The sequence below is a fragment of the Gallinula chloropus genome (assembly GCF_964237585.1).
Source record: "Gallinula chloropus genome assembly, chromosome: 7".
Taxonomy (NCBI): domain Eukaryota; kingdom Metazoa; phylum Chordata; class Aves; order Gruiformes; family Rallidae; genus Gallinula; species Gallinula chloropus.
Window position 1 is genome coordinate 13167904 of NC_140092.1, and position 16927 is coordinate 13184830.

General features: G+C 38.3%; 1 protein-coding gene across 1 annotated transcript in view; it reads left to right on the forward strand.

Moving 5' to 3' along the window:
• NWD2 (NACHT and WD repeat domain containing 2) overlaps nucleotides 1-16927 on the forward strand; it is a gene marked incomplete at both ends in the record, with an annotated part of 55644 nt that overhangs the window by 30104 nt on the left and 8613 nt on the right. The window contains one exon of the mRNA XM_084267070.1: nucleotides 16470-16673. Within this exon, the coding sequence (XP_084123196.1) occupies nucleotides 16470-16673 (204 nt within the window). The remainder of the gene's footprint in view (nucleotides 1-16469; nucleotides 16674-16927) is intronic.

Here is a 16927-nt window from a genome sequence, read left to right on the forward strand (position 1 = left end):
CAGTTCTTAAATTAGTGCAGCGTGTAAGGTGGAAGTCCTGAGCTATTCTTCAGATACAAAACAACAAAATCCAAGTGAACACATATTCATAAACACAAAGGTGAAGCTGTTCTGAAAAAAAATTGGGTAATTAATTTGCTGTGACACTTTCTTTTGGAATCTTTTACCTACTGCCTGAGCAATATCAACACTTGATCCGATTCAGGGTGAAGGGAGTTGTTTGGTTTTTTATTAGGTTTGATTTTTGCTTGCTTGGTTTTGTGTTGAGTAAAATCACTGCCAGATATACATGATCATTTATAAACTCATATCCTTTACTGTAGGTAAATACAAAACATGTTATTTTTGATCTACAGAATAATTTATCAAGACTTACTTATGAGGGGAGAAGTATTGTTTCTGTGGGAAAAATACTTTCCCTGTGAATTTTATGCAGAAATCACACTGGCTGTCTCTGAAATCTACATGGGGACACCTAAATGCAGTGTGTTTATTAAATTGTGAACTGCTTAAACTCTACATTGCATTACCATGCCAAAGACAAAAGTACTTTTAGTGCATCACTGGACCTTTACATTTTGTTGGGTTTTACTTCCTAATAAATTGGCAATACAGACAGGATGATAAGACTGACAATAAAGGTTATATTATCATGCCACAACGAGTACTGATCATCATTGGGATTCACCTGTTACAGATCTAGTCTTGACACCTTTAACAAGTAGGAGAAAAATACAGGTAACTCCACTAATATCAGAGCCATCTTCTAGATGATTTTCCATTAACAGCAGGGAGACATGAGGGACATAGACTGCTAATTTAAGAACCCAAGTACAGTGCTTGTTATCAATTAAGACCCTGAGCTATTTAGGGTATTGTCAGTCTATAGTAATTATTTGCAGACTAAGTTTACTGCCCTTTTGTTGGGATTTCCTATGATATACTCCAGCACTAACCTGCTATTGATTATGCTTTGGTGCAGATGAGGGAACTGGCAGGCTTCTCTGCACTTCTCCTTAAACACACCCTGCAAGTTACAGCACGTGGGTGCTCTCTTCCATCTGTGCGGCACCACGCAGTCTCTGCCTGAGCTGCTGTTCTTGCATGACTGCATCCTGAAACATTGTAAAATGAAAAGGAGACATGGAAATGAAATAGTTTGCTGCCTTTAATGATCTGCTCAAGTAAATATGTTTGGGTTTGTACAATCCTAAGAGATTCTCTCCACCCATCATGCAAATCATCTGGTCCAAAAAATAGTAAAAAAATATTCTACCTACCCTGAACAGCCATTGTAATTTACATTATCCCTCTCAAATTATTGATGGCATTCATGAACCATTAAAAATACCTAGCATTATAAAATTCAGATTCCAGTGGGATTTTAAAATAATATGAAGAATTTACAATATTTGGCATGTCCTTAAATCACCCTGAAATTGAAGAAAAAATATGATAGAGGAGTGAAATGCTTTTTACATCTCTGGATCTTTTTGTTGCTACAGTACGATGCATTCTTTAATCATTCCATGAAGTACACAGCTACTTGGTTCTCCTTGCTTAGTACAAATGGTTGATAATTAATTCTGAGCACATCCCAGCTCAGAGAAAATTTCAAATTATATTACTCCAGCTCTGCTGAATTTCCTCAACTCCCATTTCAGTTCCTGTGTTACTTTATGTTTTATTCCTATATGTGAAAACCAAATATATACAGGATCTGGAGCACCTGAATTACATTTTACTTTTGCTCTACTGGGAAAATTGACACAAATTTTAAGTTAGAGAGACTAAATCAGTCAAATGTGTCTACATTAAAACAGCTAGTTTAGGGAGAATGCTGAGCACCCAGTGCTTTTTGGGAATTCAGTAGAAGTTACATATTTGAAACATTTCAGAATTTAATTTTCCTCAAGGAAGCAGCTCTGTATGTAGTTCTTAAGTAAATGAGGAGAAATAGCTGGAACTAGACATGACGTAACAGCCCACCTCTCCCAGTAAAGTATATTCCAAGGAAAAAAACATCAAATTAGGAATTTTCTTTTCACTCTGCATCTGATTTAAAGCCCATCAGAATAAGAATTCCCTCTAACATAGGTGTCTTTGGGGTGATACAACATATTGGGAATGACTCCATAGGCCTTGTTGGCATTAAGCCAGCGTGTCTGTGGACACTAATCCTGGTTTAGATGGCCTTGGCCCACAGAAAAGATCTTTCTGTGAATGTCAAGGTAGAGCTTCAAAACAGATAAAGTGATGACATTTAAAGACATGGATGCCTATCTGTGCAATATGAGCTAGGGACCCTGCTCTGGCAGGGGGTGTTGGACCCGATGATTTCTCAAGGTCCCTTCCAACCCCTATGATTCTATGACATAGTATGCACCTTTAACCTCAGTGAGTCTTGGTGTTCTTTGACAGGCTCCAGACTACCAGGCAGAGAGTGTATACATCCCTTTCCATGTCCTTTGTCTCCGAACAACAGATACACACAAAGAGTAGAATCAAGCATAGAGTGATATTATATGATTATGCTATTCTGACTGAGTTCCTTGATCTGTTTTAGCACTAGGAATGTATTTTCCTGTGAATCATCTCTGATTCTCTAAATCTAAAATCCAGGGTCTAAAAATGCTTACCTATTTTTTAAACATACTCAGCTGAAAATAGCTGAAAGGTTCATCAGACAGCTTTTCCATGGAACATAGAAACTGCATGGGTTTTTACGTAGTCTAAAATGGTTTGCATTTTCAGCTTGCAGTCAGAAGACTCTACATTTTTTCTGCTAAGTCACCATATTTCTTTTTCTTGGCATAAATAGAATTTTGGGGGCTGCCTTCCAGAAAGGTTAAGTATTATATGTAATAAAAATGAACATATTAGTGAGAAAAAGATTAGCATGCTCTCAGATTTCCATCATTCTGTGCAATGTGTAGAGGAAGAAATAGGCTGCCTGAGATTTATGAGATTTATTTGCTTTTGACCATCAAGAGCTTTATTAAAACATCTTTTGAGGTAGTATTGTAATCAGCTAGATGTAATGGTCTGTTCTGCAGATGAAACTGTAGATCAGAAAGCCAACATCAGCTATTCTGCAGAAGTGGGATTCATTCCCGGCACCTCTGGTTGTCAAATAACAGACCCAGAAATAAACACTGGCCCACAAGGTAACTAGTTCACTTTTCAATCTGATATGCATAAATCCATCTGACGGTAGGTTGGGCTGGTTATTTTTTCTTGGGGTTTTAGTTTGACTTTCTGAAGATAATTATAATGTGTCATTTCACAGGATACTTTTTTCTTCAATGAAAGATACTAATTTACAAAAGTAAAATAAGAGACAGTATCAGTGTTCTTCATAGCCATACTGGTATGCATTCATAACGTATTGCCTCTTTTCTCTTACAATATTTGCTTTCTGGGCAAGGTGGGGTTTTTTGGAGTGACTATTCCATTAGCATGCAATGTAGCAACTAATTATCATATGCTTCTTGCTTTCCTAACTCAAACAGTAATTTTTATTCCGTTCCACCTTGAAAAAACGAACCAGAGAACACTTCTTAGAACGCTATGGAGATTGCAATAATTATGAGTAAACTACATGTTCTTTGCTTGTTACCTCTTTTGCATAGTATAGAAATTACTGCTTAAACCCATTTAAGAAGAATTTAGAATAGTAGTACTACTCAGGGCTAGAACAACAGCTCATCATCCGTACATAGACTTTTTTAGAGCATATAGTCTGCCTCTCAGTCACGCCATTGCTTGGCATAGGCAAGATGGTGTTTTTATTGAGATAAGGGTCATGACCTGACATGCTGTGCTATATTTCATTCATTTGCATGGGCATTTGCTACAATATTTTTCAACATTTGGCTAATGGCTTGACCTATTACCTGCTGCAGTGTTTAGTATTTACTGTTTGTACACTTATCATTAATTTTAAGTCTGATTATTTCTTAATTAAAAATAAGTGTTAGAAAAAGCATGAAGATATCCCAATAGAAAGCTACTATAGGGAAGGTTTTATTTTAATCTATTCACTTCTTGAAGAAGTACAGCAAGTGAAAGCTAAGATGATTTATGAAGGTGGGGCTTTTCATCTATATTACAAATGGAAAACTAATATTGGGTAGTTTTGAAGAACAGTAGTTTTTTAAATGTGGCAGCTGGAAGGTGACTTTATGAAAAGCTGGATTTATATTTAATATAATCATTATGGTTGGCAATCCCATTGTAATATGTGGTGATGTGAATTGCCTGCACAGATTGTTGACACTCTAAATACTTTAAGTAATGCTGTTCTTCATGAGCCGTAACCTTTGTCAAGTGCACAAGGTTTATGAAGTCAAGGAAAGTTGTCATCTCTCTTACTAGAGTAGTTGCTGTTGTCGTCTTCCTTTAGCTCAGCTCCTTTGAAGATCCCTTCCATACTTTTGCTATCTGTCCTGAACTGTTACTACAGCTTAGATTATTAGTTTCTCATAGGAATTAGTGCCTTTAATCCTGCTACTATGCTACTGCCCTTTCTTGCCTACTCCAAATGTCGCAAAATTAATAAACAGAAAAAAAAATGGTTCTTCCCCTCCAAGCACATGACAAGTAGGAAATGCATGCAAATCATTTAAGAACATACAGACCTTAACATCAGTGTTAAGTTTACTGGGCCAGTACTATAGCAATACTACTAAGATTGTTGGGGAAGGAAAATTATAGTCTGCTCATGCAAGAAGGAATCATCATTTCTTTTTATCTTTGGAGACATTATTGATAAAGTATCTGTTCAGAGAGTACCAGCCACCAACTGTCCTGAATAATAAGCTTTAAAACCAATGCCAACTGGCTTGGAAAAAAAGAATGTTTTTTTGTTACAACTGACACGTAAGAATCCAAAAATCATAAATAAAAAGTCATCAAAATCCAGGAACTAGTTAAAATAAATAATAAAGGCCATTCCACATGTACTTGCAAAGCAAATTTGATGTTACATTATGTTACTTTTTCTGTATACTCTGATAAACTATAAATTCTGGGTGCTGTAGAGAGGTAGCATTATAATCTGCTAGAGCTAAAGTCACTCATACTAAAAAATTGCCTCTGGGTCTTAATTTGTTTTATATCCCTGTAAAATACATTTATTAACAGTCTTCTGGGTGCTTCACTACACTCTACCAGTCACAGATCATATCAGGCTCATGGTGACTTTATTATTATATACAAGTTGTGAAATCAATTCCTTGGCATTTAATTACAAAATTAAGTTTCCATTTGTAGACTGGGTGAATACCAATCTGTTCAGCTCTAATAAGAAGGGGGAAAAGCAACAAAAAGAAATTAGCAGTGAAATGCCATATCATGTTACAACTAGATTCAACATTCCTAAAGTCAGGAGTGGTGTTAAAAATTCCATTATGCCATCAGTCATCTCTGCCTTTAATAATGCTCATTAATTAACACTTTCTAATACCTTCATATAGTGGCTATGTATGTTTCTGAGAAAAACAGCTTAATTACGTTACAGAAAACCATAAATATGTAATATTTATATCTATATCCAATATATCTATATCCAATGAAGAGTGTTATTTATGTGCTTACAGTAGGATTTGGATAGGTTTTGCAATCCTAAAAAGCCCTCCTCCACTGCTTTGGAGGTTCCTACAGACTAGATGTCTCTCCTTCAGTCCCTTAAGTGCTTAATTCATCTCTTCTTGCCATGCTTTTACCTCAGCCTGAGCTATCACGGTCATCATTTATCACTTAAATACCATCCCAAATTGGGGATTTGGAAACTAAGCAGCCCATCTGATAAGCACTAGTAAGACATCTCCCAGAAAATAAAGATGTGGGCCATTCTTTTTAGGGGGTGCATGGGGCAGCAGGAGACAGCATTCTTTCATACATAGGAAGCATTAAGGAGGGTAGTGAGAATGCAGAAGAGTCCATACTTTTGACTCCAGGGTGTGGTGTCCAGAAGCCAGTGCCCTGTTCTCCCAGCTTTCTGGCTCCTTGATGACTACATATCTGGATGCTCAACAAGGCACATTAACCAGCAACAGCAGGAGAAGCCTTTCTCCATTAGGCTTCACCTAAGAGATGCAAGACAGGATTTCAAACCCTTTCACAGCTCAGGTAAATGTTGTGATTATTTTACAAAGCAGGGGAGCTTACACCACCATGACTTGCTCTAAAAGACAACATTGATCTCCTTGCTGTTTCCAGGAAAGGTACATTTCCCACTCCCTGTAGGAAAGGTAGTGATTTTCACAGACAAGGTTATTGAATCCAGTCAAGGCTGTGTACTAAAGTCTTTTATTAAACCTAGCCCATGTAGTTTGTCTTTCTAGCCAGCTCCACTGATATAAAGTGTTCTGGGACCTGTCTGAGAGTTGACAGGAGTCTGGACAGCTGTAGGAGTTACCTGCAAGGTCCAAAGCTTTATGCAAGAGGAGAAATATACATGCCTGTCAAGAAATCTCCCACCCAATTTTTTAAAAAAGCAAAGTGAGAATGATACATTTGTTTGGAGGAGAATCAGAGTGAGTGAGCAGCTCAAATATGTAGCCAAAGGAAGGTAAAATCTTCTCCAAACCTTCCTCCACCCCACCTTTATTCACATACCTCTTTGCTAATTTTATTCTTTTGGACTGACTTTCTCACCTGCACCTATGCTCAGGGAGATCAAAGACCCAGCTATGGCAAACAGTGAAGGAAAAGGCAAAAAATTTAACTAAATTGGTGCTTCATGATCATGTAGAAGACAGGAGGAGTGTGGAAGAAGAAATCCATTGATACATTCACAGCCAGGAGACAGTTCTGATGAAGCAAAGTGTATCAGGGAGGTAGGTCATGAATTTCTTCTGAGAAAGTACATTCACTCTGCATGACTGACTGTTAGTTCCTAACCACGACCAACTGTTAGTTCCTAACCACTATGTCCTGAGACTCACCATTATTTCACATCTTCCTACCACTAGGGAGGGGCTTTGAGATTTAAAATTCTGCCCTGTGGGTGAAGTTCAGAGTTGAGGGAATTGGTTCATTTACAGCTGAATTTGGCTGCTCTCTTTAATTTTCTGAAAGACAGGTTAAGCATCAAGTAACTTGACTATCATTACTGTTCCTTATATCAGGAACAGTACTCACAGCAAAACTCTCATTTCAGGACTTACACCTCATTCTTCCACTCCCAATTCCAGTCAGTTTTCTTGCAACATAGTTCAGCAGCCCATTTTTGATTTTTTTTCATGGAACCGAAACCAATCCCCATCTCAAGTTTCTGAAATACATATAGCCTCCCACTGTACTTCCTCAGGGCCTCTGGGGGCAATAGGAAGAGAGAAATCAAGGCATGGCTCTGTAAAACAATGCACAGCGATATTTCTCAAGCCAAGGACCACAAGCGCACATCCAGGCAGGTATAAAACAAAAATCTGCTTTGGAGCACAGAAATGTCTTTATTATGCCTTTAGTTTTCTGTTCACTTCAGTAATTTAATTGAAAACATATTTCTTATTTTATAATTTATAGAGTCAGCTGAAGTTCTAAAACTAAATCTATTTACCCGTAAGCTTCAACCAAAGGATGGAGGTATGGACACTCCTGTTACCACCTAGGTATGGAGAAAAATCAGATGAAAATGTTTCATGCTACTCTATGGTATCATTTTCCCCTTAAAAAGCATGTAAAGCAACAGTCCCATCCCTGCTGATACATAAATACACAAGATCCTTTGTATATCAACACTCAAAATAGAAATTAATACTTTGCGAGCAATCCTTGGTCTCATTTTATAGACAGGCAATCTGAGGCAGTGGCAAAAGCATCAGAAAGTTACAAGTTCCATGGTGAGATGAAGCAGAAGTGAAAAGAAGATTTAAGAGACCTGCAGCAGCTCTGATGTCTTGTTTGCTAAGTTGCTCTGCCTCAGAACTTTCGGCAGTAGAAGGAAAATGCTGTTCTGAAGGCACTTAGGCCTTTTCATCATAAAAACTGCCGATTACAGTGGGTTTTTTTCTTTTTTTGGCTTCTTTTTCTTTTTGTTTCTAATGGAAGTATTTTTGGGAGACTTAATTCCAATGCAATGTAACTTTTGTCCTTTGATCACTACCATGGGTAGGCAAGAAAAGCAGTCAGAAGTATGTAACTGAAAACTGTTCTCTTTGTGCTTGTATCAGGAGGTCCTCATGCTGTACCACATTGTAGACAGGAGAAACAAGGAGCAGAGGTAGCTATTTTCAGGGTATATCTTGGGCACCAGCTACTCTGGAACTCCACCTTCCTAAAAGTTGGTTTAGATTAAGTTTGCTATTACAGTTTTCTCTATCTTGGCTTGAGTTCTTCAGTTGAGTTCAGTTTAATGGCTTAGAGTTTGTCCTAACAAGCAGTTAACATATATACTCCATTGAGATTTTCAATTAACTGAAATTATTTGGTTTTCTTCTTACTGAAATCATTAGTGCATTGAAAATAAATTTAAGTAAATACACTTTTCTGGTTTCACTTCCGATGATTCACTGTTGTTTAGCCATTAGCATTTTTGCTTTGAGTTTGAGACGAATTGGCTATTGTTCCCTTAAGGAATAAATAGAAGAAAACAGGACACTCCTTTCTGTTTGTTCCTGGTAGTGAATTTTCAGTTTCAATTCAAATCATATTTATATTTATTTCTCAGAAACAGGGTTCCAGCTAATGCTGTTATTTTGGTGGGGTGTTTTTTTTCCCAAAAAATATCTCTGCCTGCACCTGAACATCTTATATTGAGTAACTAAGTTCTGTAGGAAACTGCTACAATAGAGTGACATTATATTGTCAAATAAAACCCCAAAACACTTATAGTTGTACTAAATTTCTTTGAATGGGATGTTAAATAAAAGGCCCTTAAAACTGGACAGTTTGTTAGCGATTTTCAAGACATGACACACCTGTGTGTTTGGTTGTGCCAGCTAAGCACACATTTCTGCAGACAAGGAGGGTAAACACGCCTACGTGTTACAAAAGCTCCATGCCTTCCCTGACAGGAATATGCCACCCAGGCAGGTTCACACATGCAGGTGCCCTGTGTTACCACCTCCAAAGTCAATGTGAGAGACAGGAGATAGAATGTAGCCAGTATACAGATAAAAGGCAAGGCTTGAAAAGAATGGAGCGTTTCTTGTAGTTATGCTACAGAAGTGATTCTGTCGTGAATTCCTACATGCATATATATCCATTGAAAGGTAATTGATGGGTATTAGCATCTGATTATAATAAGTATGCTTCTTAGACAAAATGTTTAGAAGAAATTTGAGATCTTTTAAAGCTGATGTTAAATAGAAATGTCAATCTTTTACTTGTATCTTTTCTTTATGTATATTTTTTTATCTAGACAAGTCTGTTATACTACTGCATAACATACTTTTTATCAGCTAATAGATGTATTAACATCACCATAAGCAACAGAGCAAAAAATATTTTTCTGAGCAAAATGGCCCACTGAAATGTGGGGCTTTAAAGAAGAAGAAAGATTTATTTCTAAAGAAAGTTTTTACTACAAGAGGAAGCCTGGAAGCATAGGCTGAGGAAGCAGGTAGTTAGGTCTCTAACCCCAGGATTCACAGAAGGTGGTGAAGAGGAAGTGACTGCAGGAAAGACAGGGATCCAGAGGACTGACTTTGGTTAGGGCACTCATGCAGACTGTAAAAGATAAGTCTTGTGCCCCTGCTCCTGTTAATACTGAGTTACTTATACAATGCTGTGCCATTTCGTGTTCAGAAAGGAGCTGCGCTAGCAGGAGTTTTGACATGCTACTGTTACCCTGGCATTCATGCCCAGAAGCCTGATGAGTGGGCTGTATACCTGGTGACCACAGACTTGTCCTTCTTCCAGTTCAGGAGAGATTTTGAAACAGGCCTTTTGCTTCATGGGTGAGCTCGCTCATTACCCACCATGCTCTAATTATGAGCCCACTAGCTATGGCTGGCCCCTCACCAGCTTTCGGCGTGAGGCCTCCTGTTAAGGCATGGCATGATACCAGACTGCAATCCACCATTCTTTTGAGGATGGTAGGGCACCTCTGGGACATCAGTGAGAGCAGCGTTTCCCAACCACTTGCAGCAGATGAGCAGCATAATATCCCAAGGCACTTTAAAAACACTCAGATCCCTCCAAGTCAAGCAGCTGCTGAAGAACCACTTGGTGCATCTCAGTGGCATCTGAATGCTGATGTTGGGTGCCTGCAGGCAATTTTTAGCCCAGAGTGTGAAGCATTCATCTTCGGTGATGCGAGATACTCTTTCTCTTAATGGAGTTGTTCTACTTTGAGTAAGTGATCTCCATTTAAGCTTACATTAATTTAGCAGGCTGAAATGTGAGTCACTTGGGACCTCATATACAAGTGGGCAAGGCTTTCCTTTTGCTAGTGAGCAATTTCTATAAGGACAGGGCTAAGAGTTAGGAACAAGAGCTTCCAGTACCCAGTTACAACTAACCCTTGCATACCTAATTCCCTGCACCTAATTACTATGTCAAATGGGGACAATAATACTTCCTAATCCCTCATGGACACACAGAGGTGTGTTAGGTTAAAAATTAACACTGGCTGGATTTAATCCCTTCCAAGATTATTTCTTGAATGCTTATTCTTCAAAATGTTGGCAATCCAGGATTGCTCTGAGAAGAGGCAGAGGGACCTATATATGCACTTCAGTGTCACATATGGAACTTCACAAAGACTGAGAAGTAAGAATGGTATGATTGATTCCACAAAGCCCAGTGAAAGAACTTTGGACCAGATTATTCACGAGCTACAAAACTGAATCTGCAGCTTTCTGTGTTTCCACAACAGCAAAAAGATTGTTGCTGTTAAGTTGACTAGTATCTGGAATCACTTCACAAAACATTGCAAATCTGACTTCTCAAAGTACTTGGTTTACAGATGTTAATATATGATTTATCTTTTTTTAAAAAACGATGGATAAAACCAATCAGTAATTAATATAACTTGCTGTTATTTGACAGATTTTTTAAATTAAAATTACTACTAAATATCTTAGCTGGAGTTAATTTCCACTTGTTTTGTATTAATACAAGGTATAGTATTAGAGCTGAACATTTTAGTGATGATGTCTGCACTAGTTACATCACATGCACTGCAAATCCATCATATCTCAAGAACAAATCCAAATCTTGTTAGTTCCCTTCTTTTGGTCATTATTGTGACTGTTCCTATAATTTTATTTCCACACCAACAATATTAGAAGGAAAAATATTCCCCATCCTGATCTAAACTAATTTTTTAATCTTCATTTAATAGTTACTTCAGCCTCAGGCTTAACAAAGCTAACAAGGCTACTGCTGAGGTTGCTCTGTGTTAATTCTATAAAACTTTGTTAGATACAAATGGTTGCTGAGGGTTTTATACATGTTTGTCAGCCTGGTAGCCTAAAACAGTTCAATCACCTTCAGTCTAATGAATCTTTAATTTGTTGTTTTACTATTAAAGGAAAATGACTCATCAGGTGGGAGATTTTGATTCACGAGCCTGCATATAAAACTGTCTCTTGGTACTGAACATAGTGTAAACATTGCTGTTCCCTTTAGAAATAATTCCCTATAATAACCGTCAAAGTGCTGCAATGTTGTTTCCACAAATTGAAGATTTAGGTTATTATTGTAGAATACTGTGATATTTTTCATAAAGGCCTGAAACACTGGTAATTCTTATTTGCAGACTTAGTATGAAACGAAGTGAAAACTGGGAGAAATTATGTTTATTTTCAATTCTGTTGCTTAGTCCTTCTTCATTTTCTATGAAAAAAAAATCTTCATTTACTAGAATGCATAGGGAGTATGGAGGTGGGGTGGCTATTTCCAGAGGCTGCTGCACGCAGAAAAGTGCAATTTGGAGCTGCTCAGTTAGACCTCCAAAGGTCTGAATGTTTTTGTGGTACCCTGACAGACTACATGTACCCAGCCAGCTATAAATTTAACCATAATGACACCAAAAGAGTGAAGGAGAGGTGGCTGTTCCATGGTACCAGCTAGAAGGACATACTTCCAAGCCTCACCTGCATCACCAAACATGGGAAGGTGTAGTTTTCACAGCACGTGCGTGCAAATGCACCCATCCTAGGGCTGCTTGTAAACAAATAGTTTATTGAGACTGCAGCAAACACATAGAGTCTCTTTATAGTTCTTAGCCTTTTTTTTTTTTTTAATGGTTCAATGGATCTAGAGGAAGGTGTGTTTAGGTGAAGAACTGTTCCCCAGGAGCCTGGTGTGTTTGTGTGAGGTAACCCAGCATTTGAGCATCAGTCTCTCAGTAGAAAACAGCTGCACTCGCTCAGCATGCCTCCTCCTTCCAGCATTGGGGGTGATATCACAGTCCTTTAGAAAATCATTGTCAATTTTGTCCTCTTAGAAAAATTACGAGGAGTTGTGTTTCAACACCTCAGTGAAATGGCCAGTGAAACTGAGCTATAGATTGAGGCTGGTCTGGATTTACCAGGAAGCACAGGAATAACTCCATGAAGAGTTTCTAACACATAAAAATTTTTACCAGAATATTTTTTCAGATGGCCACAGGGAGTCAGGTTGTAATACCAGCACCTCAGGTAACTTCTGGGGTGGGCACTACCAGGAATGCAGCCACAGTGCAGTGCCTGGGACCGCCCTGGTTTAAGTGACAGACCTGCCTGGCACAGTGTTTATGATTTGCTGGTTCTATTTGTGTAATCAATTCCCTTCCTCATTCCAGTGCTCTTCTTTTATTCCATATCCTGTTCCTGTTTCTATTTCTCTTTGTTTACTTGTTAGTTCTACTGTATTAGAACATCAAAGATGCTAAGTCAATTAATTGCCTTTCTAAATGCACACATTCACCATCTAGCTGCCACAGGTACCCACAGAATCTCACTTCAGCTGCTCCTTAACTTTGCTTTAAATGCAGAAATATCTAAGTTTTGGCTAAAACATGGAGTCCTTCTTCACACCAGCCACCTGAAGCAGTATTCCTGAGTTAAACAGACAAATCTCAGAGGTGTGCTCTGAGCCTGGCTAACTCATGGAGCTTGTATAGCAGCCTTCTACCAAAACCCCTGCAATAGTCTTCTGGTGTGCTATGGGCACAGTTACCAAAGACTGGTTGACAGTGTGCTGCCTGCTGTTCCCTGAGCAGTTCTCACAGGAAAAATACATAGAAGTGGGGTGTTGGCATGGCCCCTGCAGCTTCCTTTTTGCCATGGTCCACTTTTAAAGTTCTAAAATTAAATGTTTTATCATACATGATGTTCAACTGGAGTGTTCCTTTCTTGGTACAGCTGTAGGCTTTAGGCTCTCCTGAACACTGGATGTCAACAAGAGCAAGCTAGATTCAGTTTTCACCTCGCAGTGTGATGTATATTCACTGACACACCTCTTTCCCCCACACTTCCTCATTCCTTTTCTTCCTAGCACTGTGCATGTGTCATCTTTTAAGATTAACCTTAAAACTTTTCCATAAACCACAACTAAACTAGAAGAGGATAAATAACCTCAGAGCAAATTGATACAGGGCTTATTTTGGTTTTTATTAAGCCTGATGGATGCTCACTGCCATCATGCCAAGTGGAGGATACTGTCTATGTGATTCCTCTTCTATGTATGTCTGTTATAACCTCAACCAAGGCCAAATATTAGCAATGCCATCTATAGCACATAGGTACACCATGAAAAACATATGTCCTCTACTATTTAACGTTCGATTTTTTAAAAATGACGGTTTTCAAATAATACTTGCCTAGGCCTCCATTTCATTTAAAAGCTCATGATACAGTTATCCATCATGATTCTAGTATTCTGCTCATGTCAAAGTTCCCTTCTGTTGTGTTTTGGTCAGGTATCCAGGAGGATGACCCCTAATAAAAGATTATTCACATGATGTCTGTTGCAATGACAGATAAGCTACAAGAAAAAAAATTCATCTTTTCATTTTAAGTACTGCCATTTGTTATTTACCTATAGTACAGTGGAGAGAGAACAGCACAAACTGTACCCAAGAAGCAGAAAAGTACACAGAATAATCCCAAAACAAATTTAGTTGATTAAATGCAGTACATTAAACCCAGACATTTTAATGTTGACATTTTAGTATTGTTAATGAAGGGCCCAGCTATTGATCTTTGCTTGGGCAACTGTCTATTAAATCCACTGGACTTAAATTCAGAAATAGTGTAGCCTAATGAATTTCAAGGAATAATTGCTGTACAAGGTAACTGCAAAATTTGCATAGCAAAGCTCCTCTAAGAGAAATTTATGAGATTTCTACATCAATCTGAATGTGCAAAGACTTGCAATCCTGCATGATATAAGTCATTAACCTCACTTGAATAAAGGAGGAAAATAATATTATATTTTGTTTAACCTCTGCAGCTTCAGAATTCCAAAACTATAGGGCTCTGTGAATAGATCAGAACAGTAAAACCATAGAAATTTTCCCCAGTTATCTCATTAGGTGAAGCAATGTAGTGCTCTCTATGCGGGGAGCTGCTAGTTAGAATGATCACATAGAAAAATGAATGTAATAAAAACACTGGATCATTTCATTAAAGTGATTATTATATAATTCTAGTTACTGAACACATTTGTTCCTTCCTTATGACTCCTTGATGTGCACCCTGAATGATGCTAATGTGGGATTTGAATGGGCAGCCAGGCAAACCCGGATTTCCCCTAACTCCTCTCTATTGCAGCAGCTACTTAAAGGACTTGGGTGCTGGGACTTGCCAGAGACTGGAACCCAGGCTGTATGAACTATCACCATTCCTACATTCTTTCATTGTTCCTAAGCAGTGGGCAGCCAGTAACTTGTTCCTGTCCACCAGCTCTTTGTCACTACCCCTCTACTGGAGGGTGCCAACTGTTTGCCACCAGAGCCACGTAGTTCACTTGAGCTCTTAATCACCTCCAGGCAAAACATGGCCAGGTTACTCTGCACAGAGTGAACTGTGGTCTGCGCTACCCGGAGTGGTTTTGCCTGGAAGAGGTGAGGAGCTCCTCGCGTGCGCTGCTCTGACATCTGTGCTCTGAGTGAGGCTACAGCATCTAGCATGATGAGCCACTCGAGTACCTTCTGCCAGCACAACTGGATTCAGGAAGGTGGTCTGCGGCTTCACACTTTTATAATCAGTGAAGCAGTCTTCATCATCATCAGTTATTGATTTTCAGGGTTTAGTTACAGCTGGAAGAGTTTAAAAGTGCTTCTCATTATAATAAGTGGTTTAAAAATAACGAATACTTAGATTTTTATTATTTACAAACAAGGTGGTTTACATTTCCAGGGTACTGCTGTATTTGCATTAGCATTACTTTACTAAGAGTTCTTTCTGATTCAAATCAAGATGCTGATATTGTTGGTTCCTCTCCACATTAAGTGCTCCTCATTAACTTAAAATCTTACTGAATACATTTAAATGAGGAAAGAAATTTTAAAATATTATTTTAAATGAAATGAGAATTCTCATTGACTTCTGTGGACCAAGATTTGAATGCAGAATGAATCTAGAAGTCAGAAATATGGAAGAAAATTTGAACAGAATGCAGTTATTTCCTACAACTCTATCTACTGTAAAGTAGTAAGACATTACAATTGTGTTTTTATAAAATATATATGGACAGCAAACTACAGAAATCAATTTTAAAAATGTATTCTGAGCATTGTAACCAATATCTTAATCCTCATTTTTGACAGTGAAATATATTTTGTGCCACAGTTTAAGAACTGACTTCCACAAAAAGTACACATTTAAGTACTAAAATGGTGTTTGATCCATTTCTTTTCAGTGTTTGGTCAAAACTGTATGCACTTGTCCTGCAGTGCATTCAGTGAACAGCTCCTGTGTCAAAGATACTGAATGTTTTTTTTGCAAGAGGGGAAGGCAAGTCAGCAAAGGAGCTTGTGGTTCTGCAACATTGATCCTTGGTATTGCTGGTGTAAACCACATCTTTAACAACACCAATATGAGCTGTACATAACATCATGTGAATTTTTATCACACAAAACATAAAATCTTCAGTTCTATTACTGTGGAAAGTAAGAGTAAAGCCAAGAGATAAAGAACACAGAAATGCACCCTTATAGTGAGTCCAGGGAAAAGGGTTTCCATATTCACTTTTGCATGTGAGATTAATCCCAATCTGTGAGAAATAAGAATCAATAGTACAAGAGTCAATATTGCACTAAGTATGTTGGATATTTTTTGATTACTTCCTTTTAATACCTTTGAATTTTTATTACCAGTTAATGTTATGAAACACAACGCATCTACTTGAAATTTTACTAAGTCATCATAGTAGGATACAGCTAGTACAGTACCATTAACTGTTTCCTTTCCTAGTCATTTCAAAGCCTTTAAACTACTACTGCACCTATTTTTATGAAATTGAGATCCTGAGGAGGGCTTTTGCATAACTAAAAAGAAAAATGTAATCCCTACTTTCCTCCAAATCCACAGGGCCTATTGGGAGAGAAATACGGGAACATCCGAATACCAGGGGAAGTTGAGTCGGCAGAATTTGAAATGATCCTGGATGCTGCTGTTGAGGCCAAGCTAGAGACAAGGATTTTAGAAGAGTGGTACTGCAGGGATGAGAATGCAGTGCCACCAGCATATTACCTCAGACCAAGATCTGAAATGCTGAAGAACTACCAGAATACGGTAAGTCATAGGCACCTCCTTACAAAACTCTTCTCTGTCAGTTGCAGTGGCGGCAGTAATTCCGCTGTCTCTGAACTAGCTTCTACAGCCCCATCCACAGCTGAGCAAGTGGTGCTGTGATGTTGCTTTCCCACATCTGGCAAAGGGAGCAGCTGCAAAACCCCAAGGAAGAAGGGGTCATGGCTCCTGCGTTAATATGCTCCCTGGTAACAGCCACAGCGAGTGGATTGTACTCATTCATGCCCAGTTGAGCC